This window comes from Acanthopagrus latus, chromosome 21, assembly GCF_904848185.1.
Source record: "Acanthopagrus latus isolate v.2019 chromosome 21, fAcaLat1.1, whole genome shotgun sequence".
Classification (NCBI taxonomy): Eukaryota; Metazoa; Chordata; class Actinopteri; order Spariformes; family Sparidae; genus Acanthopagrus; species Acanthopagrus latus.
In genome coordinates this window covers 27,576,061-27,593,666 of record NC_051059.1, presented here as the reverse complement: position 1 = coordinate 27,593,666, position 17,606 = coordinate 27,576,061, and the positions used below count along the sequence as shown (strand labels likewise).

The 17,606-nt window shown below is 46.6% G+C and overlaps 2 protein-coding genes across 2 annotated transcripts in view; one reads left to right on the top strand and one right to left on the bottom strand.

The window, feature by feature from the left end:
• Nucleotides 1-90: 90 nt before the first annotated feature.
• LOC119011212 (zinc finger protein 569-like) lies at nt 91-9,973 on the bottom strand. The gene is made up of 4 exons (XM_037084154.1): nt 9,535-9,973; nt 4,487-5,487; nt 3,217-3,466; nt 91-1,788 (listed from the first exon to the last, which is right to left on the bottom strand). The coding sequence occupies exons 1-4, from the start codon at nt 9,710-9,712 to the stop codon at nt 833-835; spliced, it is 2,385 nt and encodes a 794-aa protein (XP_036940049.1). The 5' UTR covers nt 9,713-9,973; the 3' UTR covers nt 91-832.
• A 497-nt stretch (nt 9,974-10,470) lies between these two features.
• rasal2 (RAS protein activator like 2) overlaps nt 10,471-17,606 on the top strand; it is an 83,078-nt gene continuing 75,942 nt past the window's right edge. Inside the window, exon 1 of the mRNA XM_037082946.1 lies at nt 10,471-11,077. Coding sequence (XP_036938841.1) covers nt 10,951-11,077 — 127 coding nt within the window. The 5' untranslated portion in view covers nt 10,471-10,950. The remainder of the gene's footprint in view (nt 11,078-17,606) is intronic.

Here is a 17,606-nt window from a genome sequence, read left to right as displayed (position 1 = left end):
TCACACGGAAGCAACAACACGGCAGGATAATGAAAACAAGTGAATCAAGTGTTTGTTCTGCAGATTTAACACTCAGAGACACACAGACAGTTTGAGGATACATAGAATTTATTTATTAATTAGCAGTAAACACAAACTGAGGTTCTGCAGGTCAAAAACAAAAAAGTACTGGACACATTAAAGGAACAGTTCACCCAAATATGGAAACTCAGTCTTTATCTCCAAAAAGATTCCTGGAGCTTCACAGCAAAACAGCTGGAGACCAAAAAAAAAAAAAAAAAAAAAGGATCAATGTCAGATCAACAAAAAAACAAGTATCTGAAGTGAACACCTGTCAGTCAGTCACCTACATACGTTTCATCAATTACAACAAATCAAACATTTAACATTTTTGGTGTTGAAAACAAAAAGGACTCATTCTGTGAGCCAGCAGTCTGCAGCTGTTTCATACAGGTGAAGTCAGCTGGTCTCTACAGGTGAGTAACGACCATCTGATCAACACCTCCATGTATTTAAAGTATCAGAACATCAAATGGATCTGTACACCTGGTCTGCTGTAAACCACGTAAATGTTCAGCTTCAGAAAAGTGTAAATAACGATAATAACTTGACACATCTGTATTTCAGCACCAGGGTGCCGCGCCATTATTCTGAAAAACAAACAGTCTGAAAAATGTCCTCAGGGACCAAAAACAAATGCCCATTATTCTGAAAATACAGATTCAGCCCAGGTGGTCTTAGCTCCACCTCTTTGAACATATAAGGACTTCCTGTCTGGAGTCACAGATCACCTGAGGTGAGAAGGTTCAGGTCTGAGAACAGGATCCGGTCTTCACGTGGTTCCTTCAGAACCCTCGGGGTAACATAAATTGATGGGCTTGGCGTCGTGAGTCTTCATGTGTCGTCGGAGCGAGTAGACGTCACTGAAGTTCTTGCTGCACTCGCTGCAGTAGTACGGCCGCTCCTCCGTGTGGTGCTTCATGTGGTTCTTCAGCGGCGTGCTCTGCAGGAAGCTCTTGTCACAGAAGCGGCAGCTGTAGGGCTTCTCTCCGGTGTGCGTCCTTGCGTGACGGATCAAAGACGAGGTGAAGTTGAAACACTTGCCGCAGACGCTGCAGCGGTACGGCTTCTCGTCCGTGTGCATCCTCATGTGGGTCTCCAGGTTGTCCTTGCGGCTGAAGCACTTCCCGCAGACGGTGCAGCCGAACGGCTTCTCGCCCGTGTGGCAGCGCGTGTGCACCGCCAGGTCCAGATGCCGCGGGAAGGTTTTGCCGCAGTAATAGCAGACGTAGGCCATGACGTGCGTCTGCAGGTGGTCCAGCAGGTTCCGCCTGTCGGGCAGCAGTTGGCCGCACACGCCGCAGAAGCAGTGCTCGTCGTCGGCGTGGACCTCCGCGTGGTTGATCAAGGAGCCGCGGTAGCTGAACATCTTCCCACAGACTTTACAGCTCCAGAGAGAGCTGCTGCCCTCAGCCTGCTCGCTCTGGGCAGCCGCAGGAGGCGGGAGGAAGGAGGTGCTCGGCACCATGTCCTCGTCTTTCACCTCCACCTTCAGAACCTCCTCAGAAGGCACAGACTCCACCTGAGGCTGCTCGCTCTTACACTCCATGACGTAGGTGAAGTCTTTGGTGTCCTGCTCCACCTTTATCTGAGGAGCCTCAGCCTGAACCACAGGACCGGTCCACACCTCCTCCTGCTCCTCTTCCGGCTCCTGTTTGATGGTAGGAGGCCCCAGCTGCTCCTGGTCAGGCTGCTGCTGGAGGTCGAAGCCCTCGAACTGCTGAACATCTGCAGATGAAGAGAGTCGGTTTAGTCAAACTGCAGGCTGAGATTCAAAGAAGGACGAGGATCAGATCTCAGAACAGACTGAAGGTCCGACCTCTGCAGAGCAACCGCACAGCGAAGCAGGTGACACCAACACCTGGTGCCACCAGGTGACACCAGGTGGCACCAGGTGACACCAGGTGGCACCAGGTGGAACCAGGTGGCACCAGGTGAGAGGAGACTCTGAGTGAAGCTGAGTCTGTGGTGAGTGCTGAGTTCAGTCAGAGTCCAAACTGACCCACTTGGTGCCGGTTGCTGCTCGCTGTCTAACGTACAGTGAAGAGTTCTGTCTGTCTGCGTCAACACAGATGGCGTGTTAGCATTAGCTAGCTTGGTGCTTCAGCTCCACCCACGCTCCACCTCTGCAGTGACGGAGGTTCTGCTCAGCACTGATCCGATCTGGTAGTTGCAGAAAAGAGCATTTTCTTCATAGACTGCCATGTTGAGGTTAAAACTCTTTCTACTGTGAATTTTGGATCCATGGAGGTTTAATATTTGTGAAACTTCCCTCAACTGAGAAAAGTGGTTCTGTGACATCATCACAATGTAAAGTCTACGGGTCGAGCAGGACCATGGGGGCGGGGCCAGACGGGGAAACACTACTGCGCATATTCAATGAGCCGCATGACCAGGAAGTAAATACGGACTGCAGGAAGGTTTCAGGTGAATGTGCTGGGCGGATCTTATTGATTAGGATGGACGCCATCTTAATCATCCCATCATTATTCTATACATGTACTGGTTCCGCCCACTCGGCATCATTCTGGCTCCTTGTGACCTCACGAGTGATGTCACAGCGTCTGTCCACTATTTTTACACTCAGTGGTCAAACTTCACTCTCTGCTTCCTTTAATCAAGAAGCTGATTGGTCACGTAGGTTTTAATGAGTCAGAGGTGAAGCCCACAGACACGGCCATGTTTGTGTAGGCGTCTCTGGTCTTTAAAAGTTCTGAAGGTTCTGACCCAGAAGAGCCCGAAAACACAATCTCTTTAAAAACCGTCATGATTTTCACTGTTACAATCACTGATGTGTTGACTGCTGAGTGTGCAGTGCATCATGGGAACATGAGGATGGCTCAGCACATATATAGCCTCCTCGTCTCCTCCTTCCTCGGCTCACATTTCATGTAGGAGGGGAGGAGACGAGGGAGGAGACGAGGGGAGGAGACGAGGAGGCACAAACATGATGGAGCTCAGACTCTGATGGATCACATCTGTTCAACGTCTTATTAATGTTAATTTACACTTTAACTGCAGATTCAGGTTGAGTGACGTCTCTTTAAATCCGACCAGTTAATCGGATAATCGATCTCTCGGGTTCGATTAAGGTGTAAACTCAGAGGACTGCCCTGAAGTTCGAGGTCATCGATGTTTAAAAAGCTGGTTAATTACCACGTGTGAAAGTTAGTGTGTGTTGTCTGGGTCGGTCCGGACTCTTGCCGTCCTCCGCCGGTCGGTACCGCCGGATCAGCTCCTCCTCGTGCTCCACCATCACTCTCTCCACCAGCACGAGGATCTCCTCCGCCGCCGCCGTCAACCTCTCGGTCACCAGAGTCTTCAACAACCGCAGGCTGGACATCCTGGAGCTCCGACAGCCGGGAGATCGACTCACAGTCCGCTCGGTTCGTTTCCGCTGCTCAGATCACCACCGTCACCGGGTCACTGCGGAAGTTCCGTTCACACCTCTTCACAATAAAAGCACCCCACGTCTTTATTCTTGAAAAATAAGTTTTAGACGTGATTTAATGGAGAAGCATGTGATCAGTCTCACTGTGCACAAGTTTCTTTTGCGTTTCCTGCAGGTTTTTTTTTCTTCCACTCATTTCCACATTTTATTGTCAGCACCACAAAGACAACTGGACTGTTCCTTACAGTAAACCATGTTTGGAAGTGAATACAATACACTTTAGATTTAATTGTGTTATGAATCTCACACATGATGTTCGTCAGTTTGTCGTAATTAAAGTCAAACCTCATGTAGTTTTGTGTTAAAACTCAGTGAACTCGTCTCATCAACACGTCATCAGAACCAACATGGCCGCCGCCTCGGCCCAGAAAAGGTCTGGTTGTTCTTAGAAGTGCAGTCCTGTCAGTCCTGTGAGCCGCTAACATACCGTATGTTGGCGACAGTTTGGTTCAGAGGGAGGAAAATGGTAGCTTGTCTTTAAATATGTCAACAGGTTGAAGAATGAAGGTTATTAAAACTTCAGATTACAGGAGTTCCTGCCAGAGAAGAGAGCTGCATCACAACACATGAAGAAGAAATCCACCAGGTCAACTTCTTTAATGTCAACATAATTATTCACAACATATTCTAACAGTCATAACAGGAACAGCAGATTCAGCAGTGTGAAATAAACACACGGGCGGTTAACTTAAACGTTAGAAGGCCACAGGTGAAGATCTCCCATCTGTAAACACAGATGACCATGATATAAAAGAACACAGAATCAAACTCCAGGTTTCAGGTCGTTCCTTCAGAGTCCTCGAAGGAAGTTTTAAACACAGGAACATGTTGCGGTGAAGGTGGATGTTCAAAGGCCTCGGCCAATCAGATTCAGCCGTGGGGCATTTAGAGCCACACAGCAGCATGACTTAAGGAACAAAGAAACAGGTCGTTCCTTCAGAGTCCTCGAAGGAACACAAACTGATTGTTTCAGGATTTGTTCGAGTCGTGAGTCTTCATGTGTCGTTGGAGCACGTAGACGTTGCAGAAGCTCCTCCTACACTTGCTGCAGTAGTATGGCCGCTCCTCCGTGTGGTGCTTCATGTGGTTTTTGAGCGGCGTGCTGAGCAGGAAGCTCTTGCCGCAGACGTTGCATTTGAAGGGCTTCTCTCCGGTGTGCGTCCTCAGGTGCCTCTTCATCTCTGAGCTGCTGGCGAAGGTTTTGAAGCAGAGGCGGCAGCTGAAGGGTTTCTCTCCGGTGTGTGTCCTCGAGTGGCGGATCAAGGCTGACCTGAAGTTGAAGCAGTTCCCACAAACGCTGCAGCGGAACGGTTTCTCGCTTGTGTGCGTCCTCATGTGCAACACCAGGTTGCCGCTGCGGGAGAAGCTCTTCCCGCAGAGTTTACAGATGAACGGCCTCTCGCCCGTGTGGCTGCGCGTGTGCTCCTCCAGCTCGATGCGTCTCCGGAAGCTTTTGCCGCAGGACTGGCAGACGTGGGGCTTGATGTGAGTCTGCAGGTGGTCCAGCAGGTGCTTTCCATCAGGCATTGGTTTGCCGCACACACCACACAGGACGTTGTCGTTGTCGGCATGGGTCTCTACATGGTTTATCAAGAAGCCATGATAGCTGAATGTCCTCCCACAGACTTTACAGGAAGTGCTGTCAACACCAGTGTCTCCGGCCTGAGTGGCAGCAGGAGGGAGGAGGTCTGCTGGGCGGTCTAACTGAGGAGCATCAGAATCAGAGGAAGTGCTCGGCAGGATGTCCTCGTCCACCTTGACATCCTCCACCTGAAGCTGATCGCTGTTATGCTCCAGGACGTAGGTGAAGTCTTTGGTGTCCTGCTCCACCTTCATCTGAAGAGCCTCAGCCTGAACCTCAGGACCGGTCCACACCTCCTCCTGCTCCTCCTTCGGCTCCTGTTTGATGGGAGGAGGCTCCAGCTGCTCCTGGTCAGGCTGCTGCTGGAGATTGAAGCCTTCAAACTGCTGAACATCTGCAGATGAAGAGAGTCGGTTTAGTCAAACTGCAGGCTGAGATTCAAAGAAGAAGGACGAGGACTATGGATCAAACCTCGGGACAAATGAAAGCACAACAGAACAGACTTCGTCTCGACAGGCGCCTTGGAAAAGCCTGTTTTTGGCTTCATATGTAAATAAGTCAGAAAAATGTGATTCACTGTGCAAACATGAGGTCAGACCAGGTGTACTGTGCCATTGGAAAACAATGGTTTTGCTTGCAAAATGTTTCTAGAGAAGCATCTGAATGTGATCAGGGATCAATGAAAAGTGTCCAGTGCTGGAGATTGGTTGACTGACTGGACCTGATGATTCCTGATAGTCCCTATTTCAAATAACAACTCCCTCAGCTACACCAGTCACAGGGTGGACTGTATCTACCAAAGCTAAGCTGCTGCAAAACTGAGAGTGAATCATGGCTAACCTGCCCTGGTTACCTCCGATCGTCCCATCTGCCCCAAACTGCACAGCCAGTGTCATTAAACTAAGCAATAACAATAATAATGAGAGCTGTCTGCTGGGCTCCACCTCTCAGCCGTGAATTTTTAATGCAAATATCAGACACATTTGTCTTCCTGTGCAATTGATTGGACTAACAGACGGGAGGGGAGGGACAGACGCCCGACATCATGCCAGCTGGCAGACTGCAGCTGAGGCCGGCGAGCTCTGGAGGAGACAACTGAGCGCAGAGCCCAAGTTTCTGGAGGAATGAACATCGAGAGTCGAAGACAGCACTGAGATTTTTCTTTCTTTCTTTTTCTTTTACTTCTCGGAAAGGAATTTATCTTTTCTCTCACTTCTCAACTTCTGGGCAGCAACAAGCCGAAGTCTACCACAATGTTCTGTAGTTTCTCCTGTCCAAGAAATCTTTACTTCATTTCTGTGTGTGGGAGACGTATCGTCCATCTTTACACGTGGGTTATTAAAACTTCAGGTTATAGTAAAAAAAAAAAGAACTACACGAGGACAGCAGGAGAAGAAATCGTCCATGATAGCTGTGACAGAAACACCAGGTCGACTTCTTTAATGTGAACATGAAATATTCAAATATCCACAACAGTGACAGTGCTTTTGTTTGTGTTGCACGAATTCATACATCAAATTAAAAGGTTTTGATCATAAATTCATCTCATTGCTATATTGAAGAACATCAGATTTAACCAAATTCAAACCTGAAGTTTGCAGTTTTAAACACAGGAACATGTTGCGGTGAAGGTGGATGTTCAAAGGCCTCGGCCAATCAGATTCAGCCGTGGGGCATTTAGAGCCACACAGCAGCATGACTTAAGGAACAAAGAAACAGGTCGTTCCTTCAGAGTCCTCGAAGGAACACAAACTGATTTTTTCAGGATTTGTTCTAGTCGTGAGTCTTCATGTGTCGTCGGAGCACATAGACGTCGGAGAAGCTCCTCCTACACTTGCTGCAGTAGTATGGCCGCTCCTCCGTGTGGTGCTTCATGTGGTTTTTGAGCGGCGTGCTGAGCAGGAAGCTCTTGCCACAGACGTTGCATTTGAAGGGCTTCTCTCCGGTGTGCGTCCTCAGGTGGGTGTTCATCTGCGAGCTGCTGGCGAAGGTTTTGAAGCAGAAGCGGCAGCTGAAGGGTTTCTCTCCGGTGTGTGTCCTCGAGTGGCGGATCAAGGCTGATGTGACGTTGAAGCACCTTCCACAAACGCTGCAGCGGTGCGGCTTCTCCCCCGTGTGCGTCCTCATGTGCAACACCAGGTTGCTTTTGCGGCTGCAGCTCTTCCCGCAGACTGAGCAGATGAACGGCTTCTCGCCGGTGTGGCAGCGCGTGTGCTCCTCCAGCTCGATGCGCTTCCGGAAGCTTTTGCCGCAGGACTGGCAGACGTGAGGCTTGATGTGAGTCTGCAGGTGGTCCAGCAGGTTCTGACTGGTGGGCAGCAGTTTGCCGCACACGCCGCAGAGGCAGCTATCGAAGGCATGCGTCTCTGCATGGTTGATCAGGAAGCCGCGGTAGCTGAACATCTTCCCACAAACTTTACAGGAAGTGCTGCCGCCAGTGTCTCCGGCCTGAGTGGCAGCAGGAGGGGGGAGGTCTGCTGGGAGGTCTAACTGAGGAGCATCAGTCGTCTCAGAGGAGGTGCTCGGCTGGATGTCCTCGTCCTTCAGCTCCACCTTCACATCCACCTGAGGCTGCTCACTCCTACACTCCATGACATAGATGAACTCATTGGTGTCCTGCTCCACCTTCATGTGAGGAGCCTCATTATCAGGGCCGGTCTGCTCCTCCTCCTGCTTGATGGCTGGAAGCTTCAGCTGCTCCTGGTCAGGCTGCTGTTGAAGGTCGAAGCCCTCAAACTGCTGAACGTCTGCAGATGAAGAGAGTCGGTTTATTAAAACTGCAGATTAAAGTGGGTTAAACAGTCCCTGTTCAGGAAGTGGCCTTGATGGGGCAGCTCAGTTTTCTTACTTGCAATGTTTTTCCCTTCTCTCCACGATCGAGCTTCAATAAATGTTTCAGTGAAGAGTCTCCTGAATCTTGTTCAGAAAGGAGTTGACCTGTTCTCGAATATTTCTTCACAAATTAGTCACGAACACAATCGCACAATGTTTTTGTTTAACGGGATTATGAGATATGAATGGATCTGAGTATAATGTATTCAAAAATAGAGAAGTTGTCTATTTAACAGTCAGATTACTGGACATTAGTTAAATCCAGCGTCTGTGAGTCTGACTTGTAGTGAAGCTCTGAGTGAAGTCAGCACTCAGCAGAGATTCTGGTTTTAATCCCACAAGCTACAAACTAATCTCTGAGCTCTGCTCCCGTCGGATCAGAATCCAACCTGATGTGACTCCAGGTGTTTGTTCCTCCAGCAGGTCTGGATCTGCACCGACTCTCCTCTGAGAAGCTGAGATGTGACTGTCCCTCCCCGACACAGACCTGCGACACGTTACAGCAGGTCATCACTGGTGCCATCCAGTTAGAAGAGATGAAACTTTATGTCTCTTTGTAGGTAAATTACATATTGTTACATTAAACTACGAGATTGTGTGTGAGTGTGTGTGAGTCTTTAATCTTAATCCACACCTGAGATAATGACTGAATTTTCATTTTGGGGCGAACTGTTCCTTTAACTCATATAGACACAGTTTGTGTGTACATCCCAGCAGGATTATAGTGGTCCTGAGATTCAGTCATGATTTTGGCTTTCGTGTCACCTCAGGAGTTCCAACAGAACCATCTGGCCTCCAGCTTCATAAGGAGGGCTGCGAGCGCTTCTCCTGCAGCGAGATCACGTCGACAGTTCTCGTTGAGGCGAAAAGCTGTCTGGTGACATCAGAGCGGCAGCCGGGCCCCGCGAGCCGCTCCACGATCTGAGGCCAGTTTTCATGGAGGCCAAACTGTGTAACTGCATCCTCCCATGATGCACTGCGCCCCCACTAAACTGTTTCCCTGTCAGATAACACTGTGAAAGAAGCACCTCCAAGATGTGACTCGTTCTACTGTCAGAACTGGAGCCATTCGGTCCGATAACATTCGGTAAGTCTTTGGAGTCACTGAGTCACGTGACATGGAAGCTAATGCAAAAAAGTCATTATCTTATAACATAGTTTTGCTGAATAAATGTGCTGCGTTAACTCAGTTTATTATTATTACTACGTTTTTTAATCAAAATGTTCACAAATATATCAGCCAGTCAGCATGAAGAAACAGTTTTTGTCTGAATAAAAACAGTACAGTGAGTTATGGATGAGGATGTGGGAGGAGCCTCCTGTCTGTCCGTCACCGCGTCACTAACAACACGGTTACTGTTGAAACGTTTCAGAATGGACCTGCATTATTTTGTATTTGGTGACTTTCCATCAAACTAAACTTTTTAAAAGTTTTCTTGAAATTAGTTGAAATATCGTATCGTTACCGTGATGCCAGTATCGTGTATCAGCTGCATCCTCACTGCGTTAATAATTCATGTGAAATCAGACTGAGCAGGTTTCATGTTGCTGCAGTCCAAACATCATCATCATCATCATCATCATCATCATCATCATCATCAGACTGGACCTGTGAGTGTGCAGCTCTCTGCTGGTTCTGGACTCTTGCCGTCCTCCGCCGGTCGGTACCGCCGGATCAGCTCCTCCTCGTGCTCCACCATCACTCTCTCCACCAGCACGAGGATCTCCTCCGCCGCCGCCGTCAACCTCTCGGTCACCAGAGTCTTCAACAACCGCAGGCTGGACATCCTGGAGCTCCGACAGCCGGGAGATCGACTCACAGTCCGCTCGGTTCGTTTCCGCTGCTCAGATCACCACCGTCACCGGGTCACTGCGGAAGTTCCGCTCACACCTCTTCACAATAAAAGCATGATTCAAAAACTTGTGGTTACCTGCAGAGACCAGCAGGTGGAGACAGAGGCCTGCCTGTCTGCCGGAGACAGCTGCGACTGGCTGGTTACCGATGAAGTGAGACAAACCTCAACCCAACAGAACCTGGAACACGAACCTATAATTCATCTGAAGAGATGTAAATAAATTCACATGACTGATATTATGATTCATTACCTGACTGCCCTCCATGATGTGAAATAAGTTTAATTAAGTTTATTGGTTTCTTTTAATCAAGTGATCAAGCGGGAAAAACAGATAAGTTACGTATTTGACTTTAAAAAAAAAAAAAAAAAAGACTCATAACTGTAACCTTCACAGTTTGGAGTAATTCTTCGAGAAAAATAACATTTTCCTGATTATTCTGGTGAATAACTTGTGTTTGTAATAGTTATTTATACTAGTAGTTTATACTTCTACTGAAGATCAATGTAAACTACTTGTAAAGATATTATTAACAGTGTGGTAATACTGCTTTAACTGCAGTAACTGTAGTGACTCGGTCCTCTCAGCGGTATGAGTCTGACAGGAAAGTAACGGAGTTCTTCTTCCACCTCTGCTCGTCCTTGCCTCAGACCCTGATGCGCGCTCCCGCCGCTCCTGTGTCGGCGGCGCGCCGGGTCGCGGGCTCGTGCCCGGGTCTGTCGGGGGACGGGAGCGGCGGCGGCGGCGGCGGCAGAGTGAGGGGCAGCCAGCCGCACACACACCGACCACACCGGGAGTCCGCTCACTTCCAGCGGCTCACACGGGCTCGAACAGCGGCTTCTAGCTGGACATTTGAGGGGCAGGAAGGAAAGGGGCTCCTCGGCTGTCCCGGACGCGGGTTGTTGGAAGTTTAAAGCCCGCTAAGCTAACCTGGGAGAGCGGAACAATGAGGGAGAGCCAGCCGGGCAACCGGACCGCCGCCGGCTGCCTCAGCTAGCGGCTAGCTAGAGACAACCGGGCGGGGAAAGCGACGAAAGTCCCTCATGACGGATTATAAACCGACTTTTAACGCTTTGTCGCGTCGTTTGAACACTTAAACTCCCGGTTCCAGAGTTAACGGTCACTTTTGGAGGGATTCTTTCACACAGAACAAGTTTGTTCCCGGTTGGATATGGAGACCGACTCGGTGGCAGGCGACGTGGACTCTCTGCACGGCGGACTGAGCCTCCTGGAGCCTCTGGTGGACCGGATCCTGGTGGACACCGTGTCACAGCAGCAGGGATGGCTCCGAGTTTACGGTAAGAACAGCAGACACTCATGGGGCCGGTACTGACCCAACAACCACTCCGGTCTCAGTAACAGAGTCCACAGGTAGTCCGAGGAGTTGTTACCGCGTGGAGAGCCAGGTAACAGCCGGGCCAAGGCCGAGGTCATGGCGGCCACCGGCCGGCCGGCGGCGAGGACACCGGAGCTGTGTGTGTGTGTGTGTGTGTGTGTGTGTGTGTGTGTGTGTGTGTGTGTGTGTGGGTGTGTGTGTGTGTGTTTCTCCGTCACTGTCACACTGGCAGAGAACTCCTCCAGCTCAGTCTCCGAGGTCAGAGGTCAGCACCTCCTCACCTCCAACTGGGTTCTGGCTGTCCACACAGAACGGAACTCCTGAACCATTTAGTCAGAAACAGGAGGAACTCCGGGTTCTGGTTGTGACCCAATGAATCCTGTCTGACACCAGATAAATGAATCACAGTTCCAGTTAATGAACCACTGAATCATGTTGGACTGAAACATGTAATCAGCTGATGTTGTTGATTTCAGTGATTTTGTTCAGTATTGAGATGTTCCACAGGTGCAAGATGATGATGAGTGGATATATCTGATTAAGATGGATTTAAGTCAGAGTCGTGTTCCCTGATGAGGAGCTGCTCAGTTAAAAATCACATCCTAGAGGAAAGAGAAGCTGTGATGTTCTGGACATGGACACACCAGCTGAGTGAACTGTTTTAACACCAGAGACTCTGAGGAGCTCAGAGTGCATCAGGACGGCATCAACACTGTTTGTATGGATCAGTTCATCACAGTTCATCATCAGAGTGAATCAGGCTCAGACAGATTTCCTTTCGTGGAGGAAGTTCTCGTCTGTTTCCCGTTTCCCAACATTTCTGATCTTTTAAGTTTTACAGTCTTGAGTTAAACTGCAGCAGCTCATACGATGAGACAGCCGTCGTCTGCTGTACCGATCCCATCCCGACCCGACCCACTTTATCCAGGACGCAGCACTCAGACTGTCTGTGCAGCCAAATGAATGTCAAATCAATATGGAGAGCTTTTCTCCATCGACCTTGAATCCTTATTATCCTTAAAGATTCACACATCTGACTCAGACTGTTTCCCATGACAGTAAATCACTCAGGTGCGTCCAGGTCGCTCAGCTCTGCAGAGAGTAAATGAACTCTCAGTGACATGTCATGAGTCATAACTGATGACGTGAGGCTCCCTCACAGACAGATACCTGCTATTTTTAGCTGAAAAGTGACCAAAACAATAAATCATCTAGAAGAATAATTGCTGGGTGTCTCTGTCGATCAGTTAGTTGACTACTTGTTTCAGGTCTAATTAACAGATCCTGTCAGCGAGTTGTGTGAGCCAGAGAGTGAAACAGGACTTCAGGTTTATATGTGATTTAAATGATCTTCTCTGGTCTAAAACGTTTCTCCGAGAGCAGAAAATCAAGTCTGGAAAAACTTCACCTGCGCTCAGTAACATCCAAGGAAGTTATTGTACTTTGTTCCCACGCACCCTGAACGCAGCGCTGGTATCTGTGGAAGCAGGACTCTGTCAGGATGTTTGCTCTGCCTCCCTCCCTCGGCGTTGGCAGAGTGTGATGTCAGCAGCCGGTTTGTGCCGGTGATCTCACCCGGCTGGACTCCGGCTCTGGCATCAGATCCTCGCTGCCGTCCACGGCTCACATACCTCAGATAGATTCAACAATGGCTGGTGCCGCGGTGCCTTCAGGACCTCCTCACTGCGTACAGACGTACACATGAGGTGTGTTCAGTCACATTCATACTTTATTTAGCTGCCAGTGTTGAGTCAGAGGCTGAGGTCAGCTTCCTGCATCAGCAGCAGGTCAGAGATGAGCTCATCATGTCTGATTTACTGCAGGAGGGTGAGGTTCATGGTTATCTTTGTTTATTTTTTATTTTGAACAATACATCCCTTCATGCTTCTGGATTTTAAGACTTCATAAGAATAGATAGATAGATAGATAGATAGATAGATAGATAGATAGATAGATAGATAGATAGATAGATAGATAGATAGATAGATACTTTATTGATCCCGGAGGAAATTCAAGCATCCAGTAGCAATAACAAACATTGAACATACATACAATATCAAAGAAACAGTAGAAATAAAAATGTGGAATAAAAAATGTTATAAAAATGTTTTGTACAACTGTATAAAAATATAAAGTGATATTAAAAATATAAAGTGACATAGAGGTAAAGAGTATTAAGGGGACAGGGGACGGTGTGCAATTAAATTAAATTGGGCTATAAAAGATGAGTGCTTTTGCATGCTGACAGAGAAAAACAAGACAAGAAGATTTGATTATAATTCTGTGAGGAGTTATTTGATTATCTTCCTTCTATAAAGAGAAAGTTTTCAGAGTTTCCAGAAGTCCTGCTCACCTGGAGGATGCTGATAGTTCTGGTTGGGGTTTGGACTGAATGTGTCGGCTGGTTGTGATGCCGGAGACACTGTTCCATGTTCACATTAAGACTATTTTATCTTGGTTTGATTTTTATGAGCTGTAATTCAGACTTAGTTTTTGTGTTGGGATGAAATACGATTTAAATACATTTAAAGTTTTCTTCGCTCTGACAGACAAGATTTTACAATCTTTGAAAGTCATCACGGCTGAAACTTGCGTATCTGTCGTCACAACGACAGTGAAGTAAACTGTACAAACACTGCGTTCTTGCTAGCACCAGGAACAGGTGTGGTCTTACATCCTGGATGATGTCGTGCTGCAGTAACAGGTGAGGTCAGAGAGGGATGCATATCTATAAAAATTCTGGGCTGATACTTGTATTTAAATGACAGTTTGACTGAGAATGATGCATTTTTGAATTTGTTATAATTAGTGATTTTGCAGTGCAGTGGTATGAGACAGATTATCTGGTTTTATGATAAACTATCGTTATTTAATCAGCCTTTAAAAATCCACCGTCACCATCTAGATGTTCGTCCTGTGGTGATAATCTGAAGCTCTCTCCAGCTTTGATCAGAGTCAGATGTGTCACACGGATTGTAGAGAACGCTCCAGGATGTGTTTAGCCTAGCTTAGCACAAATACTGGAAGCAGAGGGAAACTGCTAGCCTAGCTCCACCAAAAGAGAAAGAACTCCTCTGAGTTTGAGCTTCTGGCTGAATCTATGATCACCTCCAGCTTTGACAATCAGCCCGCTGATCTCCAGTGCACAGAGTGACTCTGAGCCTGTTGCTGTTGTTTTAATCCGTCTCTGTCGGCTCACTGGAGGCATCGACAAAGAGTTTTATCCAGAGAAAGGCAGCTTTATATAAGCCTATTAAAGCTGACCGCAGACACAGGATTCACCCTTTTTCTCCTCACCCCCCTGCTGAGCGTGTGCAGTCATCATTCAGATGTTAAGTAGGTTCAGTCACATGACGACATATGTTTTATACTTTCATCTTCTGACTGATTTAATCCTGAGCGTGACGTGTTCTGTCAGATTGAATATGAGGTGTGAGACAGACCACCTGACCAGGACAGGAAAGGGTCAATGTGTTGAGATTTATTGAGATAACAAACAATCATCTTCACTGGCAATTACTCTCTCGTTTAATTGATTAGACAGCAGAACGTACTCACATTTATCATATTAACAGAGAATTTAGAGACGGTGTTAACTCTCCACCAACAAAACTCAATTCACATTCACATTTTATGTTTTCATTCGGCGAGTGTGAGTCTTGAAAAGTTCCTTTTCATTTGTCAGTTTACCGTCATACAGGGGGAATAAAACAAGAAAAGATTCACCTGTAACAAGCTGGAATTGGAGAATTTAGACTTTTATTTTCCTAAAAGAATACTTAATTTAAAAGGTACTTAACTAATCAGTTGCTTGTTGAAATAGCTGGCGATTAATTTAATAGTTGATACGTGATTGATAATGATTGTATCATGTCGAGATGCTGTAGGGCTGCAAGCAGCATTCATTTATTATGTAAGAGGTGATTGAGTGATTAATCTGTGATCATGTGTGTCAATATAAGACGTGCTGCATCCGTCTGTTCCTGTTTGAATGAGCTCTGAAGAGGCTCCAGCTTCCTGCTGAGGGTCAGAGGTCAGGATGGAAGGTTTCCCTCCATCTGTCCGGCAGCCTTCAGGTGCTTGAACTGACGGCAGGATGAGACGCTGCACGCTGAGGTTTTCAGCCGTCATATTGGATGGGGATTGTGGGAGTTTGTTGTCTTGAGTCCAATTCACACCTGAGATTGCTGCTGGACTGAAGCCAGACTGACGTGTGCTTCATGTTTTCTGTGTGGCTGCATGTGTGACAGAAGCAGATATTCACTCCACACAGCGTCTGCTGCAGATTCGGGATTTATTTGAGCTGTTAAACAGCCTTTAAAGTTCTTAAAATGTCTTAATTTAGCTTCAAGAGTCTTTAAATTGTACACCATTCCCCCTCAGTACAATAATGAAAACAGCTGGAAGCATCTTGATTCTGAAAAACAGAAACTTTTTGTTCAGTCGTTCCCAACCTGGAAAACAGACGATTTATGTTTCTGCTGCTACAAAGTTCTGCTTATTCTGTCAGACCTTGTTATAATCCATCTATTTGAAAATTGTTTAAATTTCTCTCTGATTCAAAATGCGCCTCAAAATAAGATTAAATAGTTATTTATATATTTTCCCAGAGCAACTTTAAGCATCAGTATGCCGAAGCAGCTGAGAAAGGTGTTCTCGGCTCAGGTCAATAATTTCCTCAAAAAAAAAAAAAAAGAAATATGTCAGAACCTTGCAAAATACACACAGATCCAAAAACCAAACCAGTACAAGCTGTAACTTGCACATTGCAGGAAACCAATGAAAAACAGGCTCAATGGGTATCACGGAGAGAAGTCAGCAGGAGTTGACTTTGTTGTTAACACGAGTAGCAGATGTTTGTTTTTATGAAGCAATGTTTGACATTTCAGTGCAAATTAAGTAAATATTAAATAGACATTCATAAAATGATAAGTTGCACTGAGTACTCCTTCTGGTTCCGACTAGTGAGGGCAGTAATATTCAGTCTACTAGTCGACTAATCTGCACATTGCTACTGTTAACAGGTAGATGATGTCAGTGGGTTCAGGTCCATGTGCTGGTCTGCAGGACAATGGAGGCTGATCACAGGAGGAAATGGAAAGTTCCTTCCAGGCCCGGCTGTTATCAGGACGATGGGGGCGTTGAGACAGGATTTCCCCTCTGAAACAAAGTCGAGCTTCTCTGGACAGAAATAAGTTGATGTCTATTTCAGGACACACGGTGGAAAAACACGGGAGGGGTTCCTTTTTATTTCAGGGATCCACTGGGATCACAGTGATCAGGTCTGCATTCTGCTCAGGCTGCTGCAGGTTTTATTTTTGACCACTGATGACTGATGAGACAGTCGCCTTCAGAAATGTTTGTTTGGAAAGTAAAAAAGAAATGTATTAATGTCTCTTACCAAGAAGCTCAGATAAATATTTAGTCCACAGAGAAGATGACATCATCAAGTACAGACCGATACTGGATTTCTGTGGCTGATAATGATACTGATAAACATGTAAGTTGTGGTAATCAGAAATGTGGAACAGGGCCAGCATATTTTACATGTTAAGAAAATAAACATCATGGTCTCAACTGAATCAGTGCACTGGAGCAGTAAACTTCACTGGGAATGTAATGATCATATATTATCATAAACATCTTTTCCTGCAATATGATCTCTCCAAAAGAGTTTTTATGGGTCAACAGATATATTTGTTGGCTCTAATTTACTTTGCGAGAACCAAACGATTCTGAGCTGTAAGTTGCACCTTTCCTGGACCCAATGAAAAACAGGCTCAACATGTATCATGCAAAGATAGAAAACCTTGAAGTCAACACAATACAAATATCTACAGATACAATAAAACCACTAAGTGTGATATTACAGCCATTGCAAAGTACCAAAAATGTGCTATTTTGACAAATTGTTAAATACTGATAATGTAATGTAATGTTTTCATGACATGAACTGGAACTGAACTCTTCTGGGTGAGCTGGTCATCGCGTCTTCTTCACTGTTTCTCTGTTCACTCGCTGCTACACAAACTGATCTGCAGTCACATTTTGTGAAGCAGTCGGCTAACGAGACGGAAACACATGACGAACATGATGTTAATCCGCATGAGGAACTATAAATATTGATTTAATGAGTCAGTGGAGACACGTGTGTCCTGATGGAGGCAGAACAGAAGAAGTTACCGTATTAAATGTTGATCATGCGGTGTCGATACAGCGAACAGGGAGCTGTGAGTGATGTTGTGTTGTTAATCATCATGAGGTCAATAAAAAACACAACGATAATATACAAAATGTGTCGTACATTATTGAGTTTTTATCAGGTTAAGACGGCTTGTGTGCTTCAGGTTTCTTCTTGTTTAATGTCTGATCCAGTTCTCCTGTTTGCCTGCGTTGTCAGATATCAGCAGGAAGTAATCCGATTACTCCAGGTGGCTGTAAACACAGAGCAGAAGTGGATCAGTGGTGGTGAGCGGCTGAAGATTAAAGCA

Bases quoted from the DNA above. Each gene is read 5' to 3' on its own strand.
- LOC119011212 (XM_037084154.1), bottom strand. From the start codon at position 9,712: ATGTCCAGCCTGCGGTTGTTGAAGACTCTGGTGACCGAGAGGTTGACG. The intron at 3,467-4,486 runs TCCTGAAACAAT...TGACGGTGGTGA, and splicing joins AGACTCACGACTCGAACAAA to TCTGAGCAGCGGAAACGAAC. The intron at 1,789-3,216 runs GTAATTAACCAG...CTTCATCTGCAG, and splicing joins CACACTAACTTTCACACGTG to ATGTTCAGCAGTTCGAGGGC.